The sequence below is a fragment of the Gadus chalcogrammus genome, chromosome 4, assembly GCF_026213295.1.
Source record: "Gadus chalcogrammus isolate NIFS_2021 chromosome 4, NIFS_Gcha_1.0, whole genome shotgun sequence".
NCBI lineage: Eukaryota > Metazoa > Chordata > Actinopteri > Gadiformes > Gadidae > Gadus > Gadus chalcogrammus.
The window spans coordinates 33,667,454-33,682,812 of NC_079415.1; the positions used below are offsets into that span (position 1 = coordinate 33,667,454).

At 44.6% G+C, this 15,359-nt stretch overlaps 1 protein-coding gene across 1 annotated transcript in view; it reads left to right on the top strand.

Annotated features, from left to right (window-relative positions):
- Positions 1-15,359, top strand: part of LOC130381361 (NACHT, LRR and PYD domains-containing protein 12-like) — a 116,661-nt gene that overhangs the window by 39,051 nt on the left and 62,251 nt on the right. Inside the window, exons 9-17 of the mRNA XM_056588943.1 lie at positions 827-943; positions 1,404-1,473; positions 1,658-1,883; positions 2,664-4,446; positions 5,926-6,096; positions 7,535-7,708; positions 9,130-9,303; positions 9,849-10,022; positions 10,198-10,244. Coding sequence (XP_056444918.1) covers positions 827-943; positions 1,404-1,473; positions 1,658-1,883; positions 2,664-4,446; positions 5,926-6,096; positions 7,535-7,708; positions 9,130-9,303; positions 9,849-10,022; positions 10,198-10,244 — 2,936 coding nt within the window. The remainder of the gene's footprint in view (positions 1-826; positions 944-1,403; positions 1,474-1,657; positions 1,884-2,663; positions 4,447-5,925; positions 6,097-7,534; positions 7,709-9,129; positions 9,304-9,848; positions 10,023-10,197; positions 10,245-15,359) is intronic.

The following is a 15,359-nucleotide window of genomic DNA, read 5'->3' on the forward strand; positions in this document are numbered from 1 at the left end:
TTTAGTGATGTGGTTGACATGGTGAATGAGAGGAGGGATAAGGCTGTTTAGTGATGTGGTTGACATGGTGAATGAGAGGAGGGATAAGGCTGTTTAGTGATGTGGTTGACATGGTGAATGAGAGGAGGGATAAGGCTGTTTAGTGATGTGGTTGACATGGTGAATGAGAGGAGGGGTAAGGCTGTTTAGTGATGTGGTTGACATGGTGAATGAGAGGAGGGATAAGGCTGTTTAGTGATGTGGTTGACATGGTGAATGAGAGGAGGGATAAGGCTGTTTAGTGATGTGGTTGACATGGTGAATGAGAGGAGGGGTAAGGCTGTTTTAGTGATGTGGTTGACATGGTGAATGAGAGGAGGGATAAGGCTGTTTAGTGATGTGGGTGACATGGTGTGAATGAGAGGAGGGATAAGGCTGTTTAGTGATGTGGTTGACATGGTGAATGAGAGGAGGGATAAGGCTGTTTAGTGATGTGGTTGACATGGTGAATGAGAGGAGGGATAAGGCTGTTTAGTGATGTGGTTGACATGGTGAATGAGAGGAGGGGTAAGGCTGTTTAGTGATGTGGTTGACATGGTGAATGAGAGGAGGGATAAGGCTGTTTAGTGATGTGGTTGACATGGTGAATGAGAGGAGGGATAAGGCTGTTTAGTGATGTGGTTGACATGGTGAATGAGAGGAGGGATAAGGCTGTTTAGTGATGTGGTTGACATGGTGAATGAGAGGAGGGATAAGGCTGTTTAGTGATGTGGTTGACATGGTGAATGAGAGGAGGGGTAAGGCTGTTTAGTGATGTGGTTGACATGGTCTGATCTTGTTTATCTAGAAGAGTCCAGCAGCAGAGAGCAGACTCCCCTGGACCCAGCTGTGTCTCCATGAAGAGTGACCGATCTATGGATCATCCTCCTCTCCTTAAAGATGGACGCCCCTCCAGAGAGGAGAGGTAGGAGTATTAAACAGACAATGACAACAGAACAGTTGGTTGTTATCAGACTCTACTGATACCCTCTCTCACAATCCATCATGAACTAACGGAAGAGCCCAGCTCAAGAGTCAAAAGTACAGTGAAAGAGAAATTAAGTGATAAATAAAAATGCAAAATACATAAAAAAAAATTATAAAGATAAAAAAAGAATAATAACTAAAGAAATTCATTTACACATAATACTTGTACAGTATAATTATAAAGATATTTGCAGACAATAATATTCTCTCTCTCTCTCTCTCTCTCTCTCTCTCTCTCTCTCTCTCTCTCTCTCTCCCCCCCTTGTATGTTTACTGTGTGTGTGTGTGTGTGTGTGTGTGTGTGTGTGTGTGTGTGTGTGTGTGTGTGTGTGTGTGTGTGTGTGTGTGTGTGTGTGTGTGTGTGTGTGTGTGTGTGTGTGTGTGTGTTCTCTCCACAGTCAACCCCACCAGATGTCAAAGGTTACCAGTGCTCAGTCTGTACAGCAGCATCAAACAGAGCTGATCAAGGTGTGTATATTTCCAACAAGACGTTTGACTTCAGCTCTACATGATCATTAGAAATCATCTCTTGTGGTGCTCATAGTCTCCGGGCTTCCCTCTTTAGACCAGCGGTCGTGAATCCAAGACAGATGCTTCTGATGTCCTCAGTGAGTTCAGAGTAAAGTCCTCCTTGATGTTTGTTCTGTTCCAGAGGGCTGAGGAGAACGCACACGCTTTCCTAGACAAGGAGCTGAAGAAGCTCTGGAGGGATCTCTTCTCAGATTACCCACAATGCTCAGAGAGTCAGAGGGAGGAGGAGGAGTTGGCTGGTAAGAACGAGGAGCAGAGGAGGCGCGCCATAGAGGGAGTGGTGGACATCACAAAGCTCTGCCTGATGGAGATGAACCAGGAGGAACTGGCCGACACACTGTGGGGCGGTAAGGGACTCTTATTTTGAAGACAGAGGAGACTATTATTTTGAAGCGCAGAAGACGCTTATCTTGAAAACAGAATGAAAATGTATATTTTAGAGAGTAGTATGAGACTCTTATTTGTTCTGTTCGGACTAAATTACATAATCTAATTTAGTGTTAAGAGATTTCGTCGTTTTTAATTCATCAATGTGGAGATATCTTTCTTCTTGGGGGTTTAATGGTTTGATCCAGATATGAACGGTTATTGTGAGTTGATGATGTTAAATGGTTTGTTCCAGAAATGTAGGGTTATTGGGGGGGGATCAGGTTAAAAGGTTTGATCGTTATGTAGGGTTATTGTGGGGGTTTCATGTCAAATGGTGTGATCCAGATATATAGGGATATTGTGGTTCGATCAAGTTAAATGGTTTGATCCAGATATGAAAGGTTATTGTGCGTCCATCAGGTTAAAGAATGTCAAACCATAAATGGCAAATCAACAGCAGAATAACTATAAGTGGAATAAGTGGAAGAGATGCAGCACTATCTTGTTATATCAGCATATTAAGTTAATTTCCACTGATTCACTATCATTGTTATTGTCATTGGACTAATGATTTAGCTGTGTACATAAAGAACAAAACAACAAAAAATATGTATTCATTCCTTGTCACGACCAGCTTCTCGAACCGCAAGTAATGACTCAGTAAATATTGTGATGTTGATCATTTTAGAGGAAATACTAACATGCTTCCACTGATGTCACCATCCACTATCTGATGTATTCTGTTCATTCTCATGTAGGATCTGCTGCTGTTGAGTGCCAACGTAAAATCAAGTCTCATTTGGAGAAGAAGTTCAAGTGTGTGTCTGAGGGAATCCCTAAAGCAGGAAATCCAACGGGTCTGAATGACTTCTTCACAGAGCTCTTCATCACAGAGAGAGGCAGCGGAGAGGTCAACAAAGAACATGAGGTCAGACTGATTGAAACAGCTTCCAGGAAACCAGCCAAGGAAGAAACACCAATCAAATGTGAAGACATCTTTAAACCCTTACCTGGACGAGATCAACCAATCAGAACAATAATGACAACTGGAGTGGCCGGCATTGGTAAAACCATCGTAACACAAAAGTTCACCCTGGACTGGGCTGAAGGCAAAGCCAACCACGACATACACTTCACATTTCTCTTAACTTTCAGAGAGCTGAATTTACTGAAAGAGAAAGAGTTTAGCTTGGTGGAACTTCTTCATCACTTCTTTATTGAGACCAAAGAAGCAGGAATCTGCCGATATGAACGGTTCAAAGTTCTCTTCATCTTGGATGGTCTGGATGAGTGTCGACTTCCTCTGGACTTCCAGAACAACCAGACCTGGACTGATGTCAAAGAGCCGTCCTCGGTGGACGTGCTGCTGACAAACCTCATCAGGGGCGACCTGCTTCCCTCCGCTCGCATCTGGATAACAACACGCCCTGCGGCAGCCAATCGGATCCCTGCTGAGTGTGTTGACATGGTGACAGAGGTGAGGGGGTTCACCGACCCACAGAAGGAGGAGTACTTCAGGAAGAGATTCAGAGACGAGGCGCTGGCCAACACGATCCTCTCCCACGTCAAGAAATCACGAAGCCTCCACATCATGTGTCACATCCCAGTCTTCTGTTGGATCACTGCTACAGTTCTGGAGGACCTCTTCAAAACATCCCAGACAGAAGAGATGCCCAAGACCGTGACTCAGATGTACAGCTACTTCCTTTGGGTTCAGTCGATACAGGGGGACAGGAAGTATCATGGGAGAGCTGAAACTGATCCATACTGGGGTCCTGAGAGCAGGAAGATTATTGTTTCTTTGGGAAAACTGGCTTTTAACCAACTGGAGAAAGGCAACCTGATCTTCTACGAGGCAGACCTGGCAGAGTGTCACATCGATATCAAAGAAGCCTCAGTGTACTCAGGAGTGTTCACCAAGATCTTTAAAGAGGAGTTTGGGCTGTACCAGGACAAGGTGTTCTGCTTTGTCCATCTGAGCCTCCAGGAGTTTCTGGCTGCCCTTTATGTCTTTCTGTCCTTCATCAACGACGATGTCAATCTGCTCTCAGAAGAACCACCCACCTCTGGGGAAGATAAACTCCTCCTCCTCTACCAGAGTGCTGTGGACAAGGCCTTACAGAGTGAGAACGGACAACTGGACTTGTTCCTCCGCTTCCTCATGGGCCTCTCTCTGGAGACCAATCAGATTGTCCTACGAGGTCTACTGGGACAGACAGGAACTAGCTCACTGACCAATACAAAAACAGTGTCTTACATCAAGGAGAAGTTAGATGACGATCTCTCTCCAGAGAGAAGCATCAACCTGTTCCACTGTCTGAATGAGCTGAACGACCGTTCTATAGTGAAGGAGATCGAACAGTACCTGACATCAGGAAGTCTCTCCAGATACAAACTCTCTCCTGCTCAACTGTCAGCTGTGGCCTTCATCCTACTGACATCAGAAGAGGAGCTGGACGTGTTTGACCTGAAGAAATACTCTGCTTCAGAGGAGGGTCTTCTGAGGCTGCTGCCAGTGGTCAAAGCCTCTAAAACGTCTCTGTAGGTTCACTAAAAACATGTATCACAATACACACAACACAATATACCTTATAGTAGAATATAAAAGTTATGATGACATAGAAAAACATCTTTCAAGGTTATCTTATAACGTGTATCTCAATATGCATAACGTTATATTGTGTAACAAGGTTGAAAAGTCAAACTCAAAAACTATTTATTATGAATTAAGAAATAAGGAAATAAAAAATGAATATTGTTCAATAATAGTTAAATACAGCTGTATTTAAATATGTAGCTATATATATAAATAAGTATCGATACTGATAGATTCATAAATATACGTTTATTATTAATAACAGGTAACCCATCATTTTAAAACATTTTAACCTTGTTCACTACGTTTGGTTACATGGACACTGTTTGGGTTTAACCGTTAGGATGTGTTGATACAGAGACGTCCGGGTCATCTGGGGGAAGGGTGAGAGGTCACGAGTGAGAGGGAATAAGGAGAGAGAGGGAGGAGACAAAGGAGGAGAGTACTTAATCCTTTGTAGAGATCGCCCAGCTAAATGATATTTAAGCATTTACTTATTCGTTGTAACCAGTAGCGGCACCATATAATTATGATTGCGGGAGCTACGGGGGGCTAGATTGTTTATAGCAGAGGCTGATATATTTTGACGCAAAAAATATTACCACACACTACAACCTGATACGAATCAACCATTCAAATCACACAACAAGCAGCAACGGTCATCAACACTTACACAAATGAAAAATATGATTTCATCGTTCAGTTTTGTTACATATAAGTCAGTTTGATGTCTTCATTAATGATATATATAAATATATATATTATTATTATATTATTGTGGCGATCATGGCCGGCTTCACCACGTGCCGCATTTGATCCTGGGAGGGTCGGCGGCACCGAGGCAGTCGTGGTTGTGGGCGATAGGATGTGTGTTTCAGGTGTGTGTGTGTGTGTGTTTACATAAAGTCTCTCTCAGGGTGGTGTGGATAATGGGACACGAGAGTGTCAGACTCTTATAACATAGGCTCCTGTCTGGTCGTTCCCGTGCTTCTCGCCACATTATTATTAAAAACATATTTTAAAATTAAATTAAATATTAGTCATAACAAAATGACTTGGGGTTTTGGGAGGGGGGGCTTGGCCTGTTTCAGGGGAGCTCAAGCCCCCGCTAGCCCCCTCCCCTTGTAACCGCCGCTGGTTGTAACCCTAATGAACAAAACATCTCTGTAGATGAACTATAGCATGTATTACAATACAACACAAAAGATACATAATACTTCAATAAAAAGTAAAATTAATATACTATACGAGTCTCAAACACTGCAAAAAACTCCAATATTGAATAAACATAAAGATCTAATGTACATATTAGTTAAATTAATAAGACATTGACTCAAATTTAAGATTTTCAACACAAGTCCTTCATTATGTAGAAATTAAAAGATCTAAGTTACTTTAACGTGTTCTGTTTATTGTGTGTTTAGGCTGAATGGCTGTCATCTGTCAGAGAGATGCTGTGAAGCTCTGGCCTCAGTTCTCAGCTCCAGCTCTAGTCTGAAAAAGCTGGACCTGAGTACCAATCATCTGCAGGATTCAGGAGTGAAGCTGCTCTCTGCTGGACTGGGGAGTCCACACTGTACACTGGAAACTCTCAGGTCAGTTTCACTCAATGGTCAAACAGTTCCACCACAATTTCCCCATCAGAGGACCAGTATTGATCTGCTGTGCCCCAGTATTGATCTGCTGTGCCCCAGTATTGATCTGCTGTGCCCCAGTAAAATCTCCCGTTCGAGTTTTAGCAAGGTCCATATTTGACAGTGGATTAATTTAGTTTGATAACAAAGGTCAAATAATGGATTATTTTCTAATCCACAACATCAAAGAAATGCAGTTTAACCCAAAATACAAGCTGAGGCGCGCACCTTGCGGTCCGGGTCTGTACACCGCGGCGTGCACATTACTGTCCGTGCCCGGCAGTGTGCATGTCGTAGACGGTGCACCGCGGCGCGCACACAGCAATCCAGTGATCCTGGTTAATTTAATAGTCTCATAGATAATTGCTGCCTTGTATTCTTTTTTTTCACATTTCCCACCCATGCAGTTTAGTGTTAAATGTTCTGTAATTCAAATAAACATTGCCCGAATGTACACACAGCGTTGTTTAGGTTTTTTTAGTCAGAGAAGCTACGTAGGCAGTGTATACCGTTACCAACCCCCGTTTTGAGTCACTGGATCCACCCCCCCTCTGCGCTCCGGGACCTCCCACTTTACAAATTAACGTTATCTCTGATAGGGGGTCTGTTTCTGTTTTTACCACCAGCGCCGTGACATCTCTTTCCTCACCAACCAACTCTTCATCCTCCTCCTCCTCCTCCTCCTCCTCCTCCTCCTCCTCAATCAAATACCTACTAATAATAACCGGCTGCAGATTGGATAATATACTCCAATTAGAATTATTCTTCTTCTCTGGGTCATCCTGAATAGTGCATTTCTTTACATGCTCTTGAATAGTGCTGCGGTGACATTTAAATGAAACTTTGCACAAAGTACAAACCAGTGTTTTAGTTTTCTGATTAAAGCAGAGTGTCTTCAGGGGAACTTAAGTGGGTCGTGTTTCCAAATAAAGCGATCAAGCCGGCGCTGCAATACAGCCGCTATTTAACCCAGCACTGAACTAAACCTTGGCAGTCTGCGTGCATCGCAGCGCCATTACCACTCATCTTATCAAACACAAGACCTCAATCTGTCTCTATTTGTGTTGCCATGACAGTAAAAGGTGTACCTTGGATTCACCGTGTTAATGATGGTATAAGGTGTTTGTTTTATAGATTCCTATTCTATTCATAATCATGTAGTCAGACAGTAAGGTGGACTTTAGAGTAAAGTTTAATCATTTTTCTTCTTAGAACTGAGTATTTTTATGGACATTTTCCGGAGTTTGCTGAATCTTTAGTCATCTGAATTCTAAATTAGTCATATTTAAAAAATCTACTGTATTGACATTTAGGTAAACTAATAAAACATTTCTAATAACAAATTTCAAATGCAAAATGAATCACAGTTCCTAACGTGTTCTGTTTATTGTGTGTGCAGCCTCAATGGCTGTGATCTGTCAGAGAGATGCTGTGAAGCTCTGGCCTCAGTTCTCAGCTCCAACTCCTCTAGTCTGAGGGAGCTGGAGCTGAGTACCAATGATCTGCAGGATTCAGGAGTGAAGCTGCTCTCTGCTGGACTGAGGAGTCCACACTGTACACTGGAAACTCTCAGGTTAGTTTCACTCAATGGTCAAACAGTTCCACCACAATTTCCCCATCAGAGGACCAGTATTGATCTGCTGTGCCCCAGTAAAATCTCACGTCTGAGTTTTAACAAGATCCATATTTGGCAGTGGATTAATTTAGATTGATATTAACGGTAAAACAATGGATTATTTTCAAATCCACAACGTCAAAGCAACATTGTTTAACCCAAAATACAAGCTGAGGCGCGCACCTTAAGGTCAGGGTCCGTACACCGCGGCGTGCACATTACTGTCGGTGCATGGCAGTGTGCATGTCTTAGCCGGTGCACTGCGGCGCGCACGCAGCAATCCGTTGATCCTGGTTCATTTAATAGTCTCATAGATAATTGCTGCTTGTGAAAACGATTGTTGCCATGCATTCTTTTATTTTACATTTCCCACCCATGGACGTTCTGTAAATAAAATAAACATTGCCCGGATGTACACACAGCGTTGTTTAGGTTTTTTTAGTCGGAGAAGCTACGTAGGCAGTGTATACCGTTACCAACCCCCGTTTTGAGTCACTGGATCCACCCCCCCTCTGCGCTCCGGGACCTCCCACTTTACAAATTAACGTAAGCACTGATAGGGGGTCTGTTCCTGTTTTTACCACCAGTGCCTTGACATCTCTTTCCTCACTTACCAACTCTTTATCCTCCTCCTCCTCCTCCTCCTCCTCCTCCTCCTCCTCCTCCTCCTCCTCCTCCTCCTCAATCAAATACCTACTTATAATAACCGGCTGCTGATTGGATAATATAATCCAATTAGGATTAATCTTCTTCTCTGGGTCATCCTGAATAGTGCATTTCTTTACATGCTCTTGAATAGTGCTGCGGTGACATTTAAATGAAACTTTGCACAAAGTACAAACCGTTTTAGTTTTCTGATTAAAGCAGAGTGTCTTCAGGGGAACTTAAGTGGGTCGTGTTTCCCAATAGAGCGATCAAGCTGGCGCTGCAATACAGCCGCTATTTAACCCAGCACTGAACTAAACCTTGGCAGTCTGCGTGCATCGCAGCGCCATTACCACTCATCTTATCAAACACAGGACCTCAATCTCACTCTATTTGTGTTGCCATGACAGTAAAAGGTGTACCTTGGATTCAGTTTGTTAATGATGGTATAAGGTGTTTGTTTTATAGATTCCTATTCTATTCATAATCATGTAGTCAGACAGTAAGGTGGACTTTAGAGTAAAGTTTAATCATTTTTTCTTCTTAGAACTGAGTATTTTTATGGACATTTTCCGGAGTTTGCTGAATCTTTAGTTATCTGAATTCTAAATTAGTCATATTTAAAAAATCTACTGTATTGACATTTAGGTAAACTAATAAAACATTTCTAATAACAAATTTCAAATGCAAAATGAATCGCAGTTCCTAACGTGTTCTGTTTATTGTGTGTGCAGCCTGAAAGGCTGTCATCTGTCAGAGAGATGCTGTGAAGCTCTGGCCTCAGTTCTCAGCTCCAAGTCCTCTTGTCTGAAAAAGCTGGACCTGAGTACCAATGATCTGAAGGATTCAGGAGTGAAGCTGCTCTCTGCTGGACTGGGGAGTCCACACTGTACACTGGAAACTCTCAGGTCAGTTGTCAGCCTCTTCTTCAAACTGGTTATTCTAGCTTCCAGTAAGTGCTGCTCCTGCCTCATTTCTGTTGCTCTTTTCTCTGCTGACAAAACACTCCCTGGTTCTACACAATGTTAGAACCTGTGAAGAAACGGTCTTAGCGTACCAAACACAGCAGACTTCTCCTGACTCTAACCAAACAATATCTCATTGAGTTGTAGCTATTGAGAAAGGAGCATTTGTTTAAGATCCTGTCACATCCAAGTGAAGGCAGTTCTGCTGTCTGTGATGTCATCTCCCCACTTCCTCTTTCTGTTCTCAGACTCTCAGGGTGACACAGCTTTGTCTCCATGAAGTATCAATAAAGCTTTTACTTGTCTTCAATGTTGAATGAATACACTTTATAAATGTGGTTACTTTAGTAGAAACTGCTCTCAACCAGATACAATAAATTGTGTGTGTGTGTGTGTGTGTGTGTGTGTGTGTGTGTGTGTGTGTGTGTGTGTGTGTGTGTGTGTGTGTGTGTGTGTGTGTGTGTGTGTGTGTGTGTGTGTGTGTGTAGCTTGTCTGGCTGCGTGGTCACACAGGAAGGCTGTGCTTCTCTGGCCTCAGCTCTGAGCTCCAACCCCTCCCATCTGAGAGTGCTGGACTTGAGCTACAATCACCCAGGAGACTCTGGAGCTGCGCTGCTCTCTGCTGGACTGGAGGATCCACACTGGAGACTGGACACTCTCAGGTATGGAGAGGACAGCTCACCACTGAGGGACAAAGTCTTCTACATGATTCAAGCTGCTGCTACTTGAAGTGGTTTGAAGAGGCAGCTGTCACTCATGTTGTGTAGAACGTGATGAGACGGCAGATGATGAAGGTGAATGTTTCAACATGCTGCTCTCACTTTGTTTCCCCCCCAGTGTGGAGCACGGTGGAGTGTTGAGGCTGAAACCAGCTCTAAAGAAGTGTAAGTGTCTGTTTGATTCATCACATCACAGACTCACTATTGAGATGGAAAGTCCATCCACACAGCAGGAAGTGAGGTCACATCCTACTGGGAATGAAGATGATGGCTGACATCATGTATCTTACGTATATTAATACTGTCGACCATCACAGTCACCGGGCTGAGGGGGGAGGAGTGTGGGGGTGGGGGGGTGAAGGAGAGGGGGGTTGACCGGGTCAGGGGCCGGTGAGGGGGAGGGGATGGGGTGAGAGAGAGGCTGAGGGGGGGGGGCTGAGGGGGTGGACTAGGGGGGAGGGGGAGGGGGGATGACCGGGCTGAGGGGGGGCTGAGGGGGAGGGGGGGTGAAGGCGCTGAGGGGTGAGGGGGAGGGGGGTGACCGGGATGAGGGGGGGGGGGAGGTGGAGGGAGGTGACGGGGCTGAGGGGGAGGACTAGGGGGAGGGGGGGGGGGTGGTGAGGGAGGGATGAGGGGGGTGGTGAGGGGGAGGGGGCTGAGGGGGGGATGAGAGGGAGGGGATGAGGGGGGTTGGTGAGGGGGAGGGGGCTGAGGGGGGTATGAGAGGGAGGGGGATGAGGGGGGTTGGTGAGGGGGAGGTGGCTGATGGGGAGGGGGCTGAAGAAGAAGAGAGAGCGATCACAAAAAGAAAGAGAATAAAAAGAAGAAGAGCAGCCTGGATCCAAGGAGAGATGTTTGTTGTTGTTTTCATAATATTGTTGTTGATGTATTCATAACGTTATTGTTGAGGTGTGTGTATCTATGTATGTGTACATATGTATATGTATGTATGTGTTCATATCTATGTATATGTGTTCATATCTATGTATATGTACACAGAGCGCAGGAGAACAGTACTAGTGATGATGATGATGATGAGGATGAAGAGCGGTTCAGCAGCTCATCATGTCTGGTTCTCCCTCAGATGCCTGTGACCTCACACTGGACCCAACACGGCCCACAGAGACCTCTCTCTGTCTGAGGACAACAGGAAGGTGACGCGGGTTGGAGAGGACCAGTCGTATCCGGATCACCCAGACAGATTTGACTCCAGGCACCAGGTGTTGGGTAGAGAGGCTCTGACTGGCCGCTGTTACTGGGAGGTAGAGTGGAAAGGACTGGTTAGGATAGGAGTGACATACAGAGGAATCACAAGGAGAGGAGGGGGTGATGACAGCGAGCTTGGAGAGAACAACAAGTCCTGGACTCTTGATTGTTCTGGTGGTCGTTACTGTGCCCGGTACAACGGTACACAGACAGTCCTCCCTCTCCACCCCGCTGGCTCCACCAGAGTAGGAGTGTATCTGGACCGGCCTGCTGGCTCTCTGTCCTTCTACAGAGTGTCCCAGGTGGAGGAGGGTCCTCAGACACACTGACACACCTCCACACCTTCTGCTCCTCCTTCACCCAGGAGGACCTCCTCCCGGGGGTGGTGGTAGGGGGGGGGTGGGGGGTCAGGGGGTCCTCAGCCGCTCTGTGTCGGTGGTAGAAAAAAAAAAAGGGACCTCCTGACTGAGCATGGCCCCGGCCCCTGTGTGTGTGTGTGTGTGTGTGTATGTGTGTGTGTGTGTGTGTGTGTGTGCGCGTGCGTGCGCGCGTGCGCGCGTGCGCGCGTGCGTGCGTGCGTGCGTGCGTGCGTGCGTGCGTGCGTGCGTGCGTGTGTGTGTGTGTGTGTGCGCGTGTGTGTGTGTGTTAGCATGCGTGCAGGCGTTATTCGATTGCCTGGTAACCATGGTTACTAATATTCACACTGGTTTCAATAATACATTTGATGGTATTTCCCATCGTTGCTGAGCAAGAGTTTCGTTCTAAAGTTCAGTGATTGAAACCAATAAAAGCCCGGGCTATGGAAGTGGTACGGTACCACTGTCATGCACCTACCCGATGTCAAGTGGACCGGGTTGAATTCACTGCGGGTCTCTCTTCTTATATCCATCTCACCAAAGATATTTTATTACTGTCCTTCTCAACACCCTCTGATCTCACTAAAAGGCTGGCAGCACAACACAGCAATAACGACGAGATGCGCTGTGCGTAGAGAAGAAAGAATACCGACGTTGAATTTGCAACATTTGGCAAAAAATGATTCTAAATCTGCCCATATATGGACACGCCAGAATTGTTGCATCTGTGGCTGCTGGTAATTTAATCACAAAGAAGTATACTCTACGGGGCTATTTTTATCATTATTATTTTAATTTTTGTAGACGGCACAGCGATCCGGGGCTATTCCCAAAAGATCCCGGGCTATAGCCTCGAATGCTCGAATGCTGTAGCCTCAAATGGGTTCTTCAATCAGATTGGTAGTCACACTGGAGATTAGTTTTCCCCCCCTTTTTGGGGATAATGTTCCCCGTTTTGATCTTGGACGTTTGGTTCACTTTTTTATCCACACCTTCTGAGGACCCCCACCCTAGGAGGGTGGGGGTCCTCAGCGTCTCTGTGTAAATTATAGTCTCGCTCTCCCTCGCTCTGAGTCTGATGACACACGTGAACACAAACATGCATGTGAACACAGTAACACACACACGTGTGTGCGTATATTACCACGCACACACATGCAAGCGCACACACGCATATATGAATTAACATAAAGACACATGTAAACAAACGCGCATGCACAGACGCATATATAAACACACACAAACACGTATATAGGAACACAAACACGCACGCACACAAACACGTGTATGTGAACACAAACAAACACGTATATATGAACACACACACACATGCGTACATATGAAAATGCGCCACGTGAACACCCACACCATATTATAAACACTCAAATATACACGCAGACACACACAAGCAAACGTGCGCACACATGCATATATAAATGTGTGTGCGCCCGCATGCACACGCCGCACGCGCATCTATGAACACACACTTACTCAAGTTATGAACACACACACTCAGACATGAACACAGACACGCACGGACTACACACACACATGTATATACAAACACACACACATGCACACTGGGTTTTGGTGATTTAAATTCATGTACTCAACTGTAATCCAAATGCTACATTTTCTTGGGCTTCTTAAAGTTGTTGTTGAGATTGAGATTTTTAAAATCTTCCATCAGGTTAATTTAGCAGGTTTTACCAAGACTATATTTCTAATGTCAAATGTGTTTTAATTATTGATTGATGGTAAATTGTAACATTTTTATACAACAATATTGTCTCTATTTTCAGACGTTAACAATTTCATACTGCGGGGCTCTGATATCAGTTTATATTTTGATAAGCCTCACATGATGTAAAGCAGATTTTATATTATATTCATAATGCTAGCGGTCTATGGGAAAAGCTATAGATCTTGTTGTGATCACTTTAAACTGACTATTGATTCGATGTGTTCTGGGGGAAAAACACAGAACACATGTTCAGTTATTAAAGATACGTGCACACCTGTTTATGATTAGTAATTTCTGCTGCTTCTATTGATTGAGTCCTCATGTTTATTGTGTTCATGTAAGGGACTGTTCTTCTATTGTTTGAGTCCTTGTGTTCATTGTGTTCATGTAAGGGACTGTTCTTCTATTGTTTGAGTCCTTGTGTTCATGTAAGGGACTGTTCTTCTATTGTTTGAGTCCTTGTGTTTATTGTGTTCATATAAGGGACTGTTCTTCTATTGATTGAGTCCTTGTGTTTATTGTGTTCATGTAAGGGACTGTTCTTCTATTGTTTGAGTCCTTGGGTTTGTTGTGTTCATGTAAGGGACTGTTCTTCTATTGTTTGAGTCCTTGTGTTTATTGTGTACATGTAAGGGACTGTTCTTCTATTTGAGTCCTTGTGTTTATTGTGTTCATGTAAGGGACTGTTCTTCTATTGTTTGAGTCCTTGTGTTTATTGTGTTCATGTAACGGTCTGTTTTTCAGTATGGTTAATAAAGCATAATGGTGATAATCAACTCAGTGGATCCTCTGAATGTTCTCTTGTGTTCAGCAGAGGATCAGTTTACACTTTAAGGTCGGGGGTTCACTCAATAAAAAGCTCAACAGAGGCTTCGTCTACACAACATTAATAATCAGGATACCAGCAAGTGCATTTCCACCTCAGACTCATACGCCCGATGAGGGACGGAGTATGGAGAGAGTTCTAGAAGCGGGCCGACAGGAAACAGCCCAGCTACTGGCGTCTCTCCAGAGACGAGCCTTGCAGGCTGGTTGATGCACCACCTCCCCGTCTAACAGGACCCTGAGCCTCCATGTTGAAACACACAGAGGTGTGTGTTTGAGGCGCTGAGCTGCAGAGGAGGAACCTCTCCTTCTCTGGGTGCGTGGGAGGGGGCAGTAGGATGGACGCGTCTGATAAATGAGTCGATAGTAAGATGTGAGGCCGTTTATCAAAGCCATGCTTCAGTCCTGTTATTGTGTGGGGAGCCACTAGGGGGCGGTGAATCCACCTCGGTGGGGTTCACCTTCTGACCAACAGGACCGGGGGGGAAGGAGTCTGTGTGTGTGAAGCGGCAACCTATTTGCACCTCTTGCAGGACGTTTCAGTCCTCGTGTTTTCCGTAAGGCAATAAGCGCCAAAAAAGTAATCCAAGAAGGAAACGAGGCAGATGGAAAAGGAAGAATGCAGCGATTTATTCTCAGAACATAGTGAACAAACATTGAACCAATAATAAACGTTTCCAAGTAAAATACTGGGTCACCACATAGTAATTGACAGGAAGAAATCACTTGTTTGTATTTAAATGACGGTTATCTACGGTCAGAAAGCCGTTGCTCCCGTCATGCTCTGAGAACTCAATTAACTCAGTCAACTCAACAACTCAATCAATTTGTGGTCGAAGGACAAATTAAGACGCAATAAAACTTCATCTATTGGATAGACACAAATCAGATGGAGCAAAATATCCGTTGTGCTTAATTATTGTGAACTAAAGCAAAATAGAAATTAACAAAACACACACACACACACACACACACACACACACACACACACACACACACACACACACACACACACACACACACACACACACACACACACACCAACCAGCGAGCAGAAGACCCAACACAACTAAATGAAGAGCAGACTGTATCGCTATAATGAAAGGTTCCTTCAAGGTGGGTTTGTTAAAGCGTGTTCATCCCTTCACC